We start from the raw sequence: 18,612 nt of genomic DNA, 5'->3' as shown, positions 1-18,612 counted from the left end.
AGATTTTTTTTTAGTTCCAAGATAAATAAAGTCCTTAACTTTTTCAAATTTGTAGCCAACAGTGACATTGTTGCATTTGCATGTGGCCTTCAGGTACTTTGTCTTGCCCTTGCTTAGCACAAGACCAACCTCTTTCTTTCTTTTGTGAAAATCTGTTCTAGGTTGGATTTGCAAGGCCCAAAGGAACACTGATCAAGTTCAATCAGTTTATTTACAATGGGATTAAGTCTTTAACACAATCCTGTTGAAAGAATCATTAAGTTTGCCAAATTTCGTGAAGATATCTTGTCAAATAAATGAGTTTTCAAGACAAGAACTTCATTTTGATGGGTCAGTTTGTATGGCAGCTTTATGCTATAATATTTCGATTCTGAAAAATGAGTAGTGTCTTGGGGAGAAAAGAATCTGTGAAAGAAAGAATTTCATTGCTATATCTCAAAATCTTTGGGACTAGTTCACATATATATATAGACAGACAGAGCTCTCTCTTGGTTAAATCGACTCAGCTCGTCACGCTGATCGATTGAATCGAAGCGGAGTTTTCAGTTTCAAAACCCCAAAATAGTCACAGGAAGACAAATGCGGCGAATACAGTGGCTAAACGAAGACTCTCGTTTTGTGTTTGGCCGAAAGTAAATCACAATAAGGCAGATGTAAGAGCACTTTCAGGTCTATTGATACGTGTCTAGAATTAAGGCACTTCATACACAAAACATTAACCAACAAGAGGTAAGACGATCCATAAGAGATGTTAAGATCCTCTACTATCTCTCTAATGCCAACGTTATGAATTTTAAGCACAGTTTCTTCAACGATTTCAATGTTTTCGTCATCAACAGAGGTGGATAGACGCACGAGGCAAGTTTTCGATGACTGCACGACCTTCACTGAATGATTTGTGCCACTTAAATACTTATGTTCCTGATAAAGGAGACTACCCAAAACCCTCGAAAAATCGCTGGAGTGATAGAAAGAAGATAGATGAAGAAGATAGTGAAAGAGGATATTTTAAGAAAAATTATAAAATTTAAGAGAAAATAACAAATATTTATTTTGTTTAAGTTTGTACATATATACACATGTTTGTATACATAAAGTAAATACATACATAGATACATGCGCTCACGTGCCTATCAACCGTGTGGCTCTTTGATGTTGTTAGTTAGCTAAGTACCTCATGCAGCAAGTCAGATAAAGCCGAAAGAAATAAGGTCAAAAATATGAATTATTGTATACTCATATGTCCATAAATAAGCCGAAGGGCGATTACGAAACGAAAGGTGTTGTTGACATTTATGGTTACACTCCAAATCTAATTAGACATCGTCGGCCATCTTCAAATTTTACACATACGTGATTTTATATGCCATATTTGCCATAAATTCGGCACGTGTTGATTTTGTTTAAATATATTTTTTTTATAATTTCATTGCAAAAGCACACTAATTTAGCGTTTTAATTAATTTATTTACAAGTTTCGCATATTTTGCGTTGCCCGCAGCTAAATAGAGCGTTGACTGAGAGGTGAAGTTTTCTCAGACAAAAAATTATCAAATAAAGAAAAAGAAATAGTGTTAAATATGGCTATGATTTTATTTATGTTAAAAGCAAACCAGTTTTGGCAAACGCAAACGGTAAAAGAAACTACAGGTGAGCAGAGACTTCGAACGACGGCAGCCATTGGTAACGTCAATGCCATTTGTATTGGCAGCAGTGCTGCCATCACCTTCGCCTTCGGCAACAAAGTTGTCACAAACTAATGTGCTTCTGGCTCCGTTGTAAACGTCTCCACACATTCAGCATACATATGTATGTACATACACACATGTAAACAAATGTATGTATTTGCCATGCACATGTGCTCATATGCTAATTATATATGCATGTAAATATATCTTTGCCAAAATCAACACGATCTCAACTTCGCGGAATATGCTAGAATATACAAATAAACTCTCTGATTGAGGAATAATTTTAATAAATCCATTCAAATGGATTGAAATACTTACATATACCTAAACACAGGGCCGGCCCGAGACAATGTTCCGCCTTGGCAAATGCCAAATTCTGCGCCCTTCTAAGTCAATTTTGCCTTAAGAACAAAGTTTATAACTTTTTAAAATCATTAAGGTTATTTAATTAAAAACATAAACCTCTCATATTTCAAAGGTCTAACATATACCCTTATTACGGCTTTCAACTTCACTCAGTTGAATTAAGTACTTCAACTATTTTCAGTTGAAGTTTCATAGGTGTTGCTAACCTTAAAAATGAAGATTTGACAGTTATTTAACAGATCAATTGAAAAGTTCCCGGTCTGACGCTACTTAAATCCATATAATTTTTAGTTAGCCCTAACTTTCGAAATGCTCGTGTATAAATTTGACAGCTGTCAGTTCATTAGTTTGTGAATTATATCATTTAGAGTGAAACAATTTTTGTTATTGTGAAAAAAAAACAGAAAAAGGAATTTCGAGTGTTGATAAAATATTGCTTTTTGAAGGAAAAAAATACAGTTGAAGCAGGAACTTGGCTTGATAAAGAGTTTCCGGACACTGCCACGGGAAAAAGAATAATCAAGAATTGGCATGCTAAGTTTAGACGTGGTGAAATGAGCACCGAAGACGAAGAACGCAGTGGACGCACAAAAGAGGTTGTTACCGAAGAAAACATCAAAAAGCCCACAAAATAATTTTGGATGAGCTTAAAGTGAAGTTGTTCGAGAAAGCAGGCATTCTAAAGATGTCAACTGAATGTGTACTTCATATCATCCACGAATATTTGGGCACGAGAAAGCTCTGTGGAAAGGAGGTGGCTCGCGAGTTCACTTTGATGAAAACAGCGAGTTGATGATGTAAAGCAGTATTTGGAGATCTTCAAGCATAATAAACCAGAGCTTTTGCGTCGATATGTGACAATGGATGAAACAGGGCTCCATTATTTCACGCCGAAATCCAATCGATAGTCATCCAAGTGGACTGCACACGATTAACTCGCTCCGTATTTTCTGATACGCAAGGAATAATTTTTATTGACTACCTTGAAAAAGAAACTGCATCAATAGCGATTATTCCATAGTCCGTTTGGAGGACGAAACCGCCGAAATATGGCCACATGTTTAGAAAAAGAAAGTGCTGTTTCACTAAGACAGTGCACCGTGTCACAAGTCAGCGAAAACGATGGCAAAGAATACATGAATTGGGCTTCGAAATGCTTCCGCATCCACCGTATTCTTCAGATCTGCCACCCAGCGACTATTTCCTGGTCTCAGGTCTCAAAAAAAATGCTCATTGGGAAGAAATTTTCGTCGAATGAAGAGGGTATCGCCGAAACTGAAGCCTAGGTCAAATCGTATTACAACAAATAAAGTCACCAGGAAGTTTGAAATCTTTATATTAGGTAAATGGGGGCTCAGAGAAGTACGCATACAGACATACCATTGTCAGAGAAGGACCATTTCAATTATATATATCTCACGCGTAATTCGAGTTCTAACAGCCTCTTGAAAATTTTGTGCCAATACATGAACTAATCGGGAGAAAGAATCTCAATAAAGTTATTACTTTGCAACCTAGTCAAACATCTACTCTTATCGTAGAGACATACTCGCGAAAGTAATAAATTACCATCAAACAGATTTATAATTAATAAAAGCTGATCTGTTTATTTCTCTTCAATATTTATTACAGTTATATTTAACACTTGTTTTCCTGCTTGTATTGAGAATAATTGTTCACGAAACAGCACAAGACGTTTTGGTCATGTGAGTTGGGGAAAGTTGTTGTTAACTTTATACTGATCGGTCTGATTCCATACCAGACTGGGTTTAAAACAAATTTAATGCTTAATCTTAATAATATGTTTCCATAGACTTATAATAAAGATAATCATCTTATCGACCATCAATAAACACTAATTTCACCGGCTGCATATCAATCGGTCTGATTCCATACCAGACTGTGTCTGCGAATTTCTTTGATTTATTCTTTGATTGCGCGCTACTGCGTTGGCAGTCCGTTAAACGCGAAAAATTGATTCAAGGTCAATGAATTTAGTGGTCAAAATTAAACATTTCTAAGTAGTATTATATTACTGTAGCAAGTACAGACAAAAAACGAGCAATCAGCTGACTGAATGGGCAGGGTATACTAAGCGACACACAATATATAGTATGTATGCTAGGCTAGGTTTTACTGCCTGGTTGTCAAGCTATACATAGACCTAATGTTCCTTAGTAATGCCAGATGGAGATTCAGTTTAATTTAAGCTGAAGTATACTACTAGGCTAGGTCATGTCATCCGCATGGATGAAGACACTCCAGTTTTGAGAGTACTCGACGCAGTACTGGCCGGGGGAAGTGCAGGAAGACCTCCGCTCCGTTGGAAAGACCGGGTGGAGAAGAACCTGGCTACATCTGGTATCTCCAATTGGCGCCAAACGGCGAAAAGGAAGAATGCTTAGTAATAGTATATAAGATTTAAAGTGTCAAATCATGCTCCTTCCGATTATGTTTAGTTTCGGTCAAAATATTATATGTGTGTATATCGGCTTGTCCGGTTTTGCAAAATTTGGAATTTTCGTAATAAAGCTTCAAAGCCAAAGGAAGTTCGTGACAATTCGTTGCCATTTATTTTTCATCGTAAATTAATAGCCGTCTGCCTCAGCTGTGAGTGCTTTCCTCTTTATTTTCTTAGGATTTTTGTTTTACCCTGCAAACATAAGATCTCACTTGGTGTATGTATGCAGAGCAAAATGTAAATGCGAAACTAAAAAATCGTACAAATGTTAACATTCTATGCAGCTTCTGAATCAATAGATTTGCTAATGCGGTATGCCTGCATAGCAGAAAAAAACTCCAATATTTATACTCTCCAAAAAACCTTTATGAGCTTTTTAGAAAATATAAATTATAGCATGTTCTGTCCAAAAAATACCTGAAATAAATAAAATTTTCTCTCGATTGAAGCATAAACTAAATATTTGGATTCACTTGCATATTTTGGCATAAAAACGTGCTAAGGGGGCAAATAGTATATTTAACAACGTCAACATTTTGCATGCCTAAGATAAGTAGTTTATTTATTTTAAAGAAAGAGAAAAAATAGATTTAAAGTAAACCAATAGCTGGAAGCATTTAACTGTTTGACTTACAAGCCAACACACACGTAGACACTACATACTATTTCATGTGTCATCTTGTTAACAAAATATGCAGTGCCATTTATAAACAGACACAATATGTAAACATATTTTAATATTTACTCTTTGTGGCACGTGACATGTGTCACTTAAATAATAACGCGATTTTTTTGAGCACTCACCTTGTAATGATGTAAACTGAGAAACACTCACATGCCAACATAAATTTCAATATTTGATGCTGTGATCACAACAGAACGGAGTGGTGCTAGTATAAACGTTTCAAGGTACTATACGGAAAGATTTAGATTTATTTATTGATTATGGTATTAATGTGAATATATGTATGTGCGTACCAATACATGCATTAACAAATTTCCCAAATATTTCGATGTTTCTCCAAAGCTGCCCCCTTTTTTTGTTTGCAAACTTGAAGCTGGCGGAATAACCACACGTGTTTTGGAGATGAGGAATTTCTTCTGAAAAAAAGTGTCAAGTTTATTCACATTGTAAATGCTTATGGCATAAAAAAAAGTAAATGTGGAAATTCTTATGTATAAACTACATATGTACATATGTAAATATGTTATAAAGTGAGAAAACCTGTTGAAGTCAAATTTGACGTAGGATTGCAGGTAACACTATTAAACAAATTTTATGAAACACTTGTCACCTATATATGCATATGTATATAATATACGCGATACTCGACGATACTCTTAAAAAAAATTGTTTTTGTGAGTATAACAGGTTTTGAGTATAACAGTTTGTTTAAGTATAGCAGCTTGAGTATAACAGTTTGTTAAAGTATAACAGCTTGTTTGAGTATAACAGTTTGTTTAAGTATAACAGCTTGTTTGAGTATAACAGTTTGTTTAAGTATAGCAGCTTGTTTGAGTATAACAGTTTGTTGAAGTAAAATTGTTTGTTTGAGTATAACAGTTTAATTAAGTATAACAGTTTCTTTAAGTTAAATAGTTTGCTTGAGTATAAAATTTTGTTATGAATATGAGTATAACAGTTTGTTGAAGTAAAATAGTTTGTTTGAGTATAACAGTTTAACTAAGTATAACAGTTTCTTTAAGTTAAATAGTTTGTTTGAGTATAAAATTTTGTTCTGAATATGAGTATAATAGCTTGTTTGTGTATAACAGTTTTGTTCAGTGATTAAGCATTTCGTTCTAAACAACAGTTTTCATAAAGTATAACAATTTTGTACCAAGTATATAAATTTTTTTTGAGTATCCCAGTTTTGTTCTAAGTATAACACACTGTTTTCATACTATAACATTTTTTTGTGAGTAAATCAGTTTTGTTGAAAGTTTAAATGTTCCGTTCGGAACATAATAGCTTTGTTCTATATACATACAAGTATATACATATATGTACATACATACAAGGTGCGTTCCAAAGTAAAAAAGCAGAACAAATGGTTTTTGCAATGGCCTCTATGTCTGCATAACACTTTCCTTTCATCGGCAAATGCATTTTTCCGAAAAGGAAGAAGTCGCACGATGCCATATCAGGTGAATACGGGGAGTGGTTAATGGTTAAAACGTGATTTTTGGTCAAATAATCGGTCACAAGCGTGGATCGATGAGACGGCGCATTAACGTGCAACAAATGCCAACTTTCATTTTCGCAATATTCGCGCCGAACTCGTCGAATACGGTGTGCACAAACCGTGCACACACCTTTCGTAAGCCCAAATGTTCGGTCAAAATGCGATTAATCGATGTTTTGAAGATGTTCAATTCCAGTTCCATGAATTTCAATGATGATTTCAGCTGATTTTTGATGAATTCACGCACAATTTCGATGGAATTTCCGGTGATCACTGATTTTGATTGGCCCACATGTTGATCCTCATTTATGTCCCCACGACCACTTTGAAAACGTTGAAACCACTCTTGCACTCTGCTACGGGATAGGCAGTCATCGCCATAAACTTCATGAATTGAAACGAAAACAAAAAAAAATGAAATTGAAATTGAAATCAGCAAAAGTTTTACCAATTTTAAAATAAAATTTAATGTTGGCTCTTTGTTCGAAGCTCGTTTTCGCACCGATAACATAAATATACTGACACTTAAAACGCAATAACTTCACTTCCAATCGATGAAATGTCATGAAATTCTCACTGGGCAATCGATAAAGAAAGCAGATTCTAACGCACTAGTCGACAGCTTCAAAAAGTCCTGTTTACTTTGGAACAAACCTTGTATGTATAAATAGGACAGAGTCAATTTAAAAAATTTATTAAACCAATCGTTACAATTTCTTATAAACTTTCAAAATAGGCTTCTTCGGAATAGCCTTGAGAGCCGAGATGCATTCTACTTGGATCCCCTCTGTCGTCTCAAAATGCTTGCTTTTCATTGACCTTTCGTTTGCGTCTCTTGAGGACTTCCACATAAAACTTGGCGTTGACGGTTTGTACTGGAGCAACAAATTCATGATGGACGTTGCATTTGATGTCAAAAAAGACAATGAGCATCGTTTTCACCTTAGATTTGCTCATTCTTCTCTTTTTTATGCAAGGAGACGCCACCGAAGCAGGTGCCACCGAAACACACCACCTCTTGCTAAAGCAACATCTGGGTAAGCCTGCTTGATCATATCAAACGTCTCTGTCGCAGATTTACCGAGAATTTAATCGCGCATCTCTGCTCTAACGAACGCTGCATTTTCGGCTTGCACCACTCACAGAAACATGTCGCGCGAAAATGATTATCCTGACTCACCAGATGCTCGGAGACAACTGACCAGTCACTCGTTCGTTAGCTAGGAACGCCCTCTACGGAATCCAGTCGATGCGCGCACGCTCCGAAATACAGTCGCGGCGTAAGAAAATCAGTCCTATTACTTTCCAAAACAAACCCTGTATTCATACATATATTGTTAAGTTATATACATACACATACATAAAGATCTTAATAAAGTTGGAGTAAAATATTTCGCTTTTCATAAATGTAAAATGGAAGAAATTTTGGTTTTGAGGATTTTCGCCTCATGCAACACCTTGTTTTGGAGGCAGAAAACATTCCTGACGTAATTTCGTGATATGGTACCGTGTTAACAGTCCTTAGCCGGATAAAAATTAAACCCGACTGTCATGGGAATGACCCCATCATTGATTTCGGTTGGGACCTTTTCTAGAGAAGATATAATAACGAGGGTGCAAATCGATTGGAGGCCTAACAGAGCTGAAAAACACTCAATATCACCATTTTCTAACATATTCAGTACTATATATTTGTATATACGATAACGGCATAAAATCGATCATGTCAAATGGTGTACTCAATGATTGTGTTCAAAACTCACACAGCATACATAAGAAAATTAAAATTTGCCACTCATTGTAATGCCGTAAGTCGTAATAGTTTAGCGTTTAATCACTTTTTAAGCGTCTTCAGGTTACACACGCTGGCGTCACAAGGCAAAAAAGGCTCCACAAATGCAATTTTGTTTGTTAGGCGAACTATTTTCTGCATATCTACAGGTGCATAAGTGTGTGTGCACATATGTATTTGTTTTTGTATAACTACACGTTTAGAAAAAAGGCAAGAAAAACCTTAGTCTTGTTGTTGCTTTTACAGTCTGACATCGGAGAAAAATTGCCAAATCATATTCGCCACTCATTAGGCTGAAGTGTTGAATGGGTGTAAAATTGCAGGCGCTATGTGCGAAGCGCTTGCCGTTTGTCGTGCGCTGATTCGGCGGTTTGCCAACTGTTTCACAATGGCATCGCATGGCTCAAATGACTGTTTTAAAATTAAGTTTGGAAATTTTTATAATATGTTATGACATTTGATTGCGCGTGCTGAAAGGCTTTTAGAGAACTTTAATGCAATTCTTATTCAACCTAGCGCAAGTTTTAGAAATAATAATTAATATCATATGTTTATCCATCGAAACTAATACCATGCCATTACAAAATAATTCCAATATAAACTTGTATTCTATTTAATTTTCATTTTCTTAGAATTTGGAAATCTCTCTGAGTCATTAAAAATGAATTTCATCTAAAAATTGCACACATCGTCTCCAAATTATGTGTTAACCTTCAAATACAATATTGTAGAGGTTAAGCTTGGTTAAGCTTCGTTAAGCTCTAATTACATTCTCGTTAGTTAAACATACATGCTCTACTCACCTACCTACACATATGTAATTAGATATATCAAGTGATAAAAAGTAAGTAAGGTACATCTGTAGAATAGTTCCGTGTGGTATTTCTAAAGTTTCTTTTGTTAATTTCTTCCTCCTTTTTCGTTCAATCAGCTGAAGTCATTAATAATATTTACCATTTGTATGTACTTGTATATACATATTTTATACAATGAATGAATTCTAAGAATTTAGTGATCAAAATGTAATTACTATAAAATAAAACAAGTAAGGAAGGGCTAAGTTCGGGTGTCACCGAACATTTTATACTCTCGCATGATAAAGTGATAATCGAGATTTCATTATACGTCATTTACATATTTTTCAAATACCGTATTTGTGTAAAGTTTTATTCCGCTATCATCATTGGTTCCTAATGTATATATTTTACAGAGAAGGCATCAGATGGAATTCAAAATAGCGTTATATTGGAAGAAGGCGTGGTTGTGAACCGATTTCACCCATATTTCGTACATGTCATCAGGGTGTTAAGAAAATATTATATACCGAATTTCATTGAAATCGGTGGAGTAGTTCCTGAGATATGGTTTTTGGTCCATAAGTGGGCAACGCCACGCCCATTTTCAATTAAAAAAAAAAAGCCTGGGTGCAGCTTCCTTCTGCCATTTCTTCCGTAAAATTTAGTGTTTCTGACGTTTTTTGTTAGTCCGTTAACGCACTTTTAGTGATTTTCAACATAACCTTTGTATGGGCGGTGGGCGTGGTTATTATCCGATTTCTTCCATTTTTGAACTGTATATGGAAATGCCTGAAGGAAACGACTCTGTAGAGTTTGGTTGACATAGCTGTAGTAGTTTCCGAGATATGTACAAAAAACTTAGTAGGGGGCGGGGCCACGCCCACTTTTCCAAAAAAATTATGTCCAAATATGCCCCTCCTTAATGCGATCCTTTGTCCCAAATTTCACTTTAATATCTTTATTTATGGCTTAGTTATGATACTTTATAGGTTTTCGGTTTCCGCATTTTGTGGGCGTGGCAGCGTGCCGATTTTGCCCATCTTCGAACTTAACCTTCTTACTCAAGGAATACGTGTACCAAATTTCATCATGATATCTCAATTTGTACTGAAGTTACAGCTTACGAACGGACGGACAGACAGACATCCGGATTTCAACTCTACTCGTCACACTGATCACTTTGGTATATATAACCCTATATCTGACTCTTTTAGTTTTAGGACTTACAAACAACCGTTATGTGAACAAAACTATAATACTCTCCTTAGCAACTTTGTTGCGAGAGTATAAAAATTAGGGAAGAAGGTAAAGCTGGGAGACATAAGCTTAATTTGTGCAAATGTATACAAATTACGTCAAAAATATTGAAAAAATAAGTACAGAGGTTTATGATATTGGGTCTTCTTCTTCTTTATTGGCGTAGACACATCGCTTACGCGATTATAGCCGAGTTAACAACAGCGCACCAGTCGTTTCTTCTTTTCGCAACGTGGCGCCAATTGGATATTTCCTTCTCCACTTGGTCCTTCCAACAACACCAGCGTAGGCGCTGTCTTTTCGAAATTCGCTGAACTATGTCAATGTCGTCATATATCTCGTACAGCTCATCGTTCCATCGAATGCGATATTCGCCGTGGCCAACGCGCAAAGGACCATAAATCTTTCGCAAAACTTTTCTCTCGAAATCTCGCAACGTCGACTCATCCGTTGTTGACATCGTCCAAGCCTCTGCACCATATAGCAGTACGGGAATTATGAGTGACTTATAGAGTTTGGTTTTTGTTCGTCGAGAGAGGACTTTGCTTCTCAATTGCCTACTCAGTCCAAAGTAGCACCTGTTGGCAAGAGTTATCCTGCGTTGGATTTCTAGGCTGACATTGTTGGTGGTGTTTACGCTGGTTCCAAGACAGACGAAATTATCTACGACTTCAAAGTTATGATATTGCTTAGGTTCTATTATTGGCCAAACCGTGGTAAGATTTTGTTCACAATTTTAATATTCTTAATTAATTCTTCAAAATCCATGTCATTCCCCACAAAGTCATCTCACTTGTGCCAACGTTATTTCCAATCCTCGAAACAGTTGTTAAGTCAATTTCCGGAATAGCCTTCAATGCGCGTAGCGGTTCGTATTTAATGTTTTCAGTTGACTCAAAACGGTTTCTCCGTGAGCTTGCTGAATAGCCAGAAGTCGCACGGAGCTAAATCAAGCGAATACTTTGATTGCGGCGCGATATTGGTTGAAAAGTTGGCAAAAAACTCACGAAAAATCAAAGTATGCGACGGTGCATTATCGTGGTGCAAAAACCAAGCGTTGTCGGCCCATAATTCTGGCCTCTTTTTACGAATAGCTTCGCGCAAACGACGCATAACACTCAAATAGTATTCCCTCTTGACAGTTTGGCCGGTCGGAAAGAATTCGGAGTGCACCTCACCTCGATAATCAAAGAAAACTGTCAACATAACCTTGATTTTTGACCTGCTTTGACGTGGTTTTTTCGGCTTCCACTTTGGCTCACCTTTGCCACGATATTCGGCCAATTGGCCGTCTGTTTCCGAGTCGTAAGCATAGATCCAGAACTCATCGCCAGTAATACTATATTTCATGTCAGCCTGATAGTCGGAATGTGTTGTTTCACAGACGTTAATACGACGCTGTTTTTCGAAAAAATGCAATGATTTTGGATTCACTTCACCAGTAAGATCTCTGACTGTTAATCGTAGATTCTCAAGCATCTTCCTTTATTTTATTAACGTGACTTCTTTGAGTAATTTGTACCAATTAAAACACTTGCTCACGACAAACAATTATCACCGAAGCCCTTTTCCAACGATGCGAGAATTTACGACAGTACAATTTCCCTCTCATCATCTATCTTTGAAGAAACTCACTCTCATGCAGCTGCTTAATAATGCCACTCTCACAGAAACACTAGTTTCTTTTGGCAAAAAACTAGGTCTGCCTGTTTTCATAAGCTTCTCTTGAGGAGAATTTTTTATCAGTAACATCATTCGTCATAGACAGGAACAGATATCCGTAGTAATCACTTAGATTCAGTTTCGGACTAGAATGTGGATTCATAAGAACATGCAAACCAATCTTCTGCAATTTTTGGCGCGTCACTAACGATGTGATTGGATACAGTTCCGCTCCTATTGGACAAAGCTGGCCGCTTCCCGGCTATTGCTTCCTTTAGGCGATCCAATTGTTGACAGTACAGCTCTGAATTACGAGTTTGACCGGTGGAAAGCAGCTCATGGTCGATGATTCATTGCCAGTCCCACTGAACATATAGTACATCCTTTCCTACAATCAATCCTGACGCTTGACGTTGTCGTAAGCGACCGACTTTTCGTCACGAATTGCCATCCGCTTCAGAAAAATAGCGATTGGCAGTTAGAAATTTGGTGCATAAAGTTTTTTTGCGTTATTCCCATTCTTTTCTATTAATTTATCGATATTTTCGCCAATTGGTTTTCCAAAGAGTGGTGCATTTTTGACATTAAGATTACCGTAACGAAATCGACGAAGCGAAAATTATGCGTGATGAGCTTTTACTTATGAGGAACATAAGCAGTGTTCAGGCTGGCTTGAAGTTTCGCAGAAAAACTGGTATTTCTTTGCTTTGCGCTCTTTGGGGTCCATCTTTGACGCGTGCTCAGACAATATGTTAAAGGAATCTCTTCAATGTCTAAGATGCTTTTCAGCAATTTCTATACTGTTATGTCCTAATAAAATATAGAGAAAATAGTGTAGTAGAGAGTGCTTCGTTTCAAATGCGATATTCCAGAGCTTTCCCGTTATTCTGATAAAAATAAAATGTTTCAACGGACGATAAAAGTTCACCTTCTTACTTTATATAAAATTTTAGTAGAACACAGTACCAACAATACAAATAAAGTAATCCGAATTCATAACTACTCGCTGAGTTGTCACAAACAGTTACACGTTACATTGGCAACATATGAAGCCTTTCTAGTAAATTCTTTATGAAGTAAACATTGTGGGTACACACCTTATGCTTATCATGCTAGCACTAAAGTCACAGTCAAGCCACGTCACTCTCTGGTGACATCAAATATTGGCACATTCATTTAGTTTGGTAAACATTACCGACTTTGTGATAATTTCTAATAACTTTGCGTAAAATTAAACAAACACAGTAGCCACAGTTAGCGCTAACACTCCGATGCGCACACAGACACGCACAACGACACACATTCTGATACACATGAAATAGTATGGCCGCATAAAGTAATCAATAAAGCATGCATGAACTGTTTGATTTTGAAAATGCAAGTGCTAATCAGCCGCAAATTAATTTCTCAAATGCACAGTGTCAAGTATGATGGGATATTGAAAGAGGCGTGAATTAAACTCTTCACACTGATGCATTCATTATGTTGGAGTGCTCTTTCGCTCTTTGAGTGACCGGGCGACCGATACGCACAAACAACGGCGGACGACGAACGACAAACGACAGGTGACGAGTATTTTCCAATTCGCACCTTATCAATTCACTTACTTTGCATACTTTCATGGCGGCGGCGGGACGATTGAGTTAATTGCAAAATCTAATTGATTTATCTAATTGCATTTGTAAACAAATACACATTTGCGCGTGTGTGTGTGTGCGTATGCGCTCGTTGAATGAGTACTAGGTTATTGTGCTATGGATGAGCACTCGAAGTCAAATCAATATGTGGGAATTCGAGTATTGACATAATACGACCGTCTGTTGACGAGCGCATTTTTAATATTTTTGATTGACTTTTACACATACACACTACATATTTACACAGATGTGTTCATAAAGCAGTAAAGCAGTAAAGCCATGCTTACTTACGCGCTTTATTTGCGCTTGAACCCGTCATTGCCCAGCTCCAGCTCCACTACTTCTCAGCGCTTGATGGAAAATGTGCCGATTCTGTTTGTTTTTAAACTCTGTGACTAAAATACGAAAAGAAACTAAATAAAGACTTGGAAATAAGCTCGTGTATGAAAATAGGCACGTCTTATTTTCTCGGTGTCTTATTATGAAATTTTAACTCTTCTGTCTTAATAAGTCGTTTTAAGTATGTACAAACAACAACGTTTGGAAATTTCGTGAGCAAATATCGGTCCAACCTTTGTTTAATTTCTGTACCTTTTGGCCTTGACTTCGCTTTGCGGTGTAGATGGCCAAACATGCAGTTCGTAAAGCTTGTTGTTGTCGTTGTCTGACGTCTGTCTTGGTGTCGTTTTACAGATCAAAACTTATGAAATATTTCGTGCAGATATCTTGTCAATTAAAAATGTTTTTTATTCAAGAACGTTCCTTTAATTGTTCAGTTTGTTTAGCAGTTAGATTCTACAGTGGTCCGATATCGACGGTTGCTTTTTGCGGAGAAAAGGACCTCGCAAGATTTCTAATCTATATTTCTCATGTGTATACATATGTATATATTAGGGTATTTTTCGTTTTTTTTTTTTTAACTATTAATTTTTTTCAATCCCGTCACGAAATTTCCTTGGAAATACTCTAAAAAAAAATTCCTGAAATTTTTAGCCCTTAATATTAACATTAAGAACTGGACGAAGGCCTGTAAAAATTTTCCATAGAAAATACACTAGAATCGTGAGTTTTTATCTTTAAATTCCTACAGATCAGTGGTGTTTTATGGCATCGCTTTGACTTTAGACGCATATTTCTCAGAATTGTTCACTCTACAAAAGTGCCCGGTGCAACAAAATCGTAACTCACACCGGCGAGGTAGTACGGGGCTCTAAACCTGATTTTTCCATGAAATTCGATTTTTTTGTATTTATCTCGTAAATGACAAGAGCTATAGAAAAAATGTTCATGACAAGCTTGTAGGAATTTTTAATTGCTACAAAAAAGATCCGACGTCAAAAACGCTATGATTAATACTTCTCGAGATATTCGGCATTTTATGTAAGACTGTATGGAATTATCATAGATTTTTTATTACATACCATCTATGAAAATTCTATAAAGCCTTACTTTTCAGGATATAAATAGTAGGTACATATGTATGTACATAGCACATTTTTCATAAGAGAGCGATCCGATAGGTTAGGTTAGGTTAGTCTGGTATGTCAATGAGCCACGTATAGACCAGTTTTGGTTCTTTGCAATACTAAATGGAGTTCAGTTACTAGATCCATGAGGAGTAGTCATCCTTTAGGATGCCTTCACTTGACGCGAATTTCAACAGACTGTGGCCTTTCTATCGATACCTCTTCTGGTGCATCATACCGTGGAGACCCCAGATGCTTTCAGCGTATTCACAAATACACAGGAAATGCTCCATTGTTGAGCTTACTTACTTCTGACTGTCAGCACTTGCAGTGGACACTTCTGCTTCCCAAGACACTTCTGGCCGATATGTGATACGAGATTACTGCTTTGATTGTAACTTGACTGACTAGGTATGTAGATGTTGACTCTGGAATTGCTACTGGTGCGTTAGAGACAATAAAGACTTCAGCTTGAAATATACAGCAGTGGTCCGGCAACTTAAAAGCAAAATGAAGAGAGCATTTAATTTTTGCATTTGGATGCAGTGAAATTAAAGGGCGCTTGATAAAAAAAAATACGCTGATTATTGATCTTCGATGACGACCGTGACAAATTGTTTCAGGTGCCCTGAAAAAGAAATGCCACTACGGACCGTACGCGACAAAAGTCCACAATATTATATTTTCAGACCTTCGATGCAAAAACTGAGACAACTGGTATCCTGAAAAATCACGTTCTTTATAAAATATTGCCCGTGATGTAGGTCAGCGCAAACGTGAGACCACTTCATAGCAGTGTTTGACGGTACTTAAAAAGAAGAGTTTCTGCGTTGCATACATAACCGTCGACGAAACATGGATCTAATGGTATACACCAGAAACCAAGGAAAAGTCTAAACAGCCTCCATCATCTTCAGGTATTATAAAGATTCGGTGCCAAGTTCGAAAAAATAACTACCTCATTTAGTGTAAAAAAAGAAGCTATTTCAAACAATTTTGCAGACTTCTTGAAAAAGTATTCTGCAGACGGGTTAAAGAATTTGGAGTATTGCTGTGTCAAGTACATCAAGCGTTAAGAAGACTATGTTGCCAATAATCCAAAATTTTCATTTGTATTTTTGCAACTTGGCGTCTTAGTATTTATTGGTCCGCTCTCGTATATATCCGAATCCTCACCATTTCTATCTTCTTCTCCACTTCGTATTTAAGATCTATAGAAATGAGACCCCTCATCATCTACTACTAACAGCCAATATAATACTGAATATTTGCAGAGCTGGAGAGTTTTTATCCAACAATTCGTCTTACATATTCAACTTAGTAGTCTCGATAGATACAATTATAACAGATGCCCATTAACGTTGCCTTCATAAACCTCTGGCGAAGCTTGGTTATAGGTGTAGGTCTTAAATTATTCTATATAATTACCTTGAGCCATAATTAAGGGGTTATCGCCTTCAAAAAAATGTGTCAGTGTCTGCATAAAGTAAAAATATAGCCTCTACAATTTTATCTGTATTTTTATACCCTGTTCAGGGTATATTAAGTTTGTCACGAAGTTTGTAACACCCAGAAGGAAGCGTCAGTGACCCTATAAAGTATATATATAAATGATCAGTATGTTAAGCTGAGTCGATTTAGCCATGTCTGTCTGTCCGTCTGTCCGTATGTCTGTATATATACGAACTAGCTCCTCAGTTTTTAAGATATCGTTTTGAAAATTTGCAAACGTCATTTTCACTTCAAGAAGCTGCTCATTTGTCGGAACTGCCGATATCGGACCACTACAACATATAGCTGCCATACAAACTGAACGATCGGAATCAAGTTCTTGTATGGAAAGCTTTCACATTTGACAATGTATCTTCACCAAATTTGGTATAGATTATTTTCTAAAGCAACAATGTAATCTCCGAAGAAATTGTTCAGATCGGTTAACTATAGCATATAGCTTCCATATAAACTGAACACGTAGTTACTAAAAGAAATACACCTGTGAAGGGTATATCAGCTTCGGTGCAGCTGAAGTTAATGTTTTTTTCTTGTTTCTTATAAGAACTTACAGTCACAACAATTTATAATATCGGATAACATTTTAATAAACTGTTTTAATTATTGATATTTATTCGAAACAATTTCAGTTTGAGATTTTGTAGGATTATCCTAAAAATGGAGGACATCATTTCTATATAATGTACTATTTTGGACAAATAATGCTAAACTCCAATACAGTATTGACAAATTGTACTCTACATAAAACGATCGCGGTTCAAGAAATGATTCTTCGGCATTTCGTTAATCTCTTCGGTTGCGTGCTCCTGAATGCATTCGACAATTGGACGTCCCGTCTCCACGGCTGTAGTCAAGCCTTTGCGCACGGCCACCGAACTTATGGTGCGCAGATCTGTTGCCATGTCGAGAGCAGCAAACACGCGTATCATTGCCGATACGAAGTCACTGCCATAATCGCCGAACTCTCCGCTCTGATAATCGTTAGGCAACAGATAATGATATTGAGGCCAATAGCTCTTCGTAATGAAGAAGACACTATTTGAATCGGAGGGCTTGAAGTTCTTGTCCAACCCCCAAATGAAATGTGCCGAATTAATAAGCCAACAAACATTCAAAACGATGAGATAACGCAGCGAGAAGGCCACAAAGGTGGCTGCGGCAATTGAATCGCCCCAATACTCAAGCGGTGCATTGACGGGCAACAAAACGTGCAGGAAGAAGTAGAGCACCCAGTAATACCTGCAGGGAATGCAATGTATTTAATATTAATATTATTAATAGTTGTCTCTTAGGGTCGTTCTAAAGACATTTTGTTGAGTACTCACTTTTTTTGAAACATAACCACCTTATCCTGTTCGATATCAGACATATCAACTTGACTGAGCGATTGTTGTTGTTCCCGTGTGTAACTCATGATTTGTGCGTTCACTTGTGCGGCCAAGAAGCCACGTGCGCTGTAGAAAGGGTCATCTTCTTGGCGGAATTTCTGATGGTGTAGGCGATGCGTTTGTACCCATCTGTAGATAGGGCCCTGTGGGTTTAGTAAAGTGTGTAAAAATTAAAAATTGTCAAAAGTGTGCCTGAGATCGTAAAATTAATACCGAATGTTAAGAGCGTAAAAATAAACAGAGAACGTTTAAATGTTCTCTGAACAAATTTACGATTTTAGGCGGTCATTTCGTTCAGTTTAGCAAAGACAACAACCGCTTTGAATTTTTGACTTAACGTTCACTTCGTTAACTCAGACTTCCGACAGGGTGTATAGGAGGGTTTAGTAATATTAAA

General features: G+C 36.8%; 1 protein-coding gene across 2 annotated transcripts in view; it reads right to left on the bottom strand.

Moving 5' to 3' along the window:
* Window positions 1-17,408: 17,408 nt before the first annotated feature.
* Window positions 17,409-18,612, bottom strand: part of LOC126750845 (acyl-CoA Delta-9 desaturase) — a 5,194-nt gene continuing 3,990 nt past the window's right edge. For both annotated transcript variants that reach the window (XM_050460598.1, XM_050460597.1), the window contains exons 4-5: window positions 18,153-18,358; window positions 17,409-18,066 (exon numbers count right to left, since the gene is read on the bottom strand). In XM_050460598.1, coding sequence (XP_050316555.1) covers window positions 17,565-18,066; window positions 18,153-18,358 — 708 coding nt within the window. In that variant the 3' untranslated portion in view covers window positions 17,409-17,564. The remainder of the gene's footprint in view (window positions 18,067-18,152; window positions 18,359-18,612) is intronic.

Source organism: Bactrocera neohumeralis, chromosome 2 (assembly GCF_024586455.1).
Source record: "Bactrocera neohumeralis isolate Rockhampton chromosome 2, APGP_CSIRO_Bneo_wtdbg2-racon-allhic-juicebox.fasta_v2, whole genome shotgun sequence".
Lineage (NCBI taxonomy): Eukaryota > Metazoa > Arthropoda > Insecta > Diptera > Tephritidae > Bactrocera > Bactrocera neohumeralis.
Note: the sequence above shows the minus strand (reverse complement) of the source record. Positions and strands in the feature narration are given on the sequence as shown.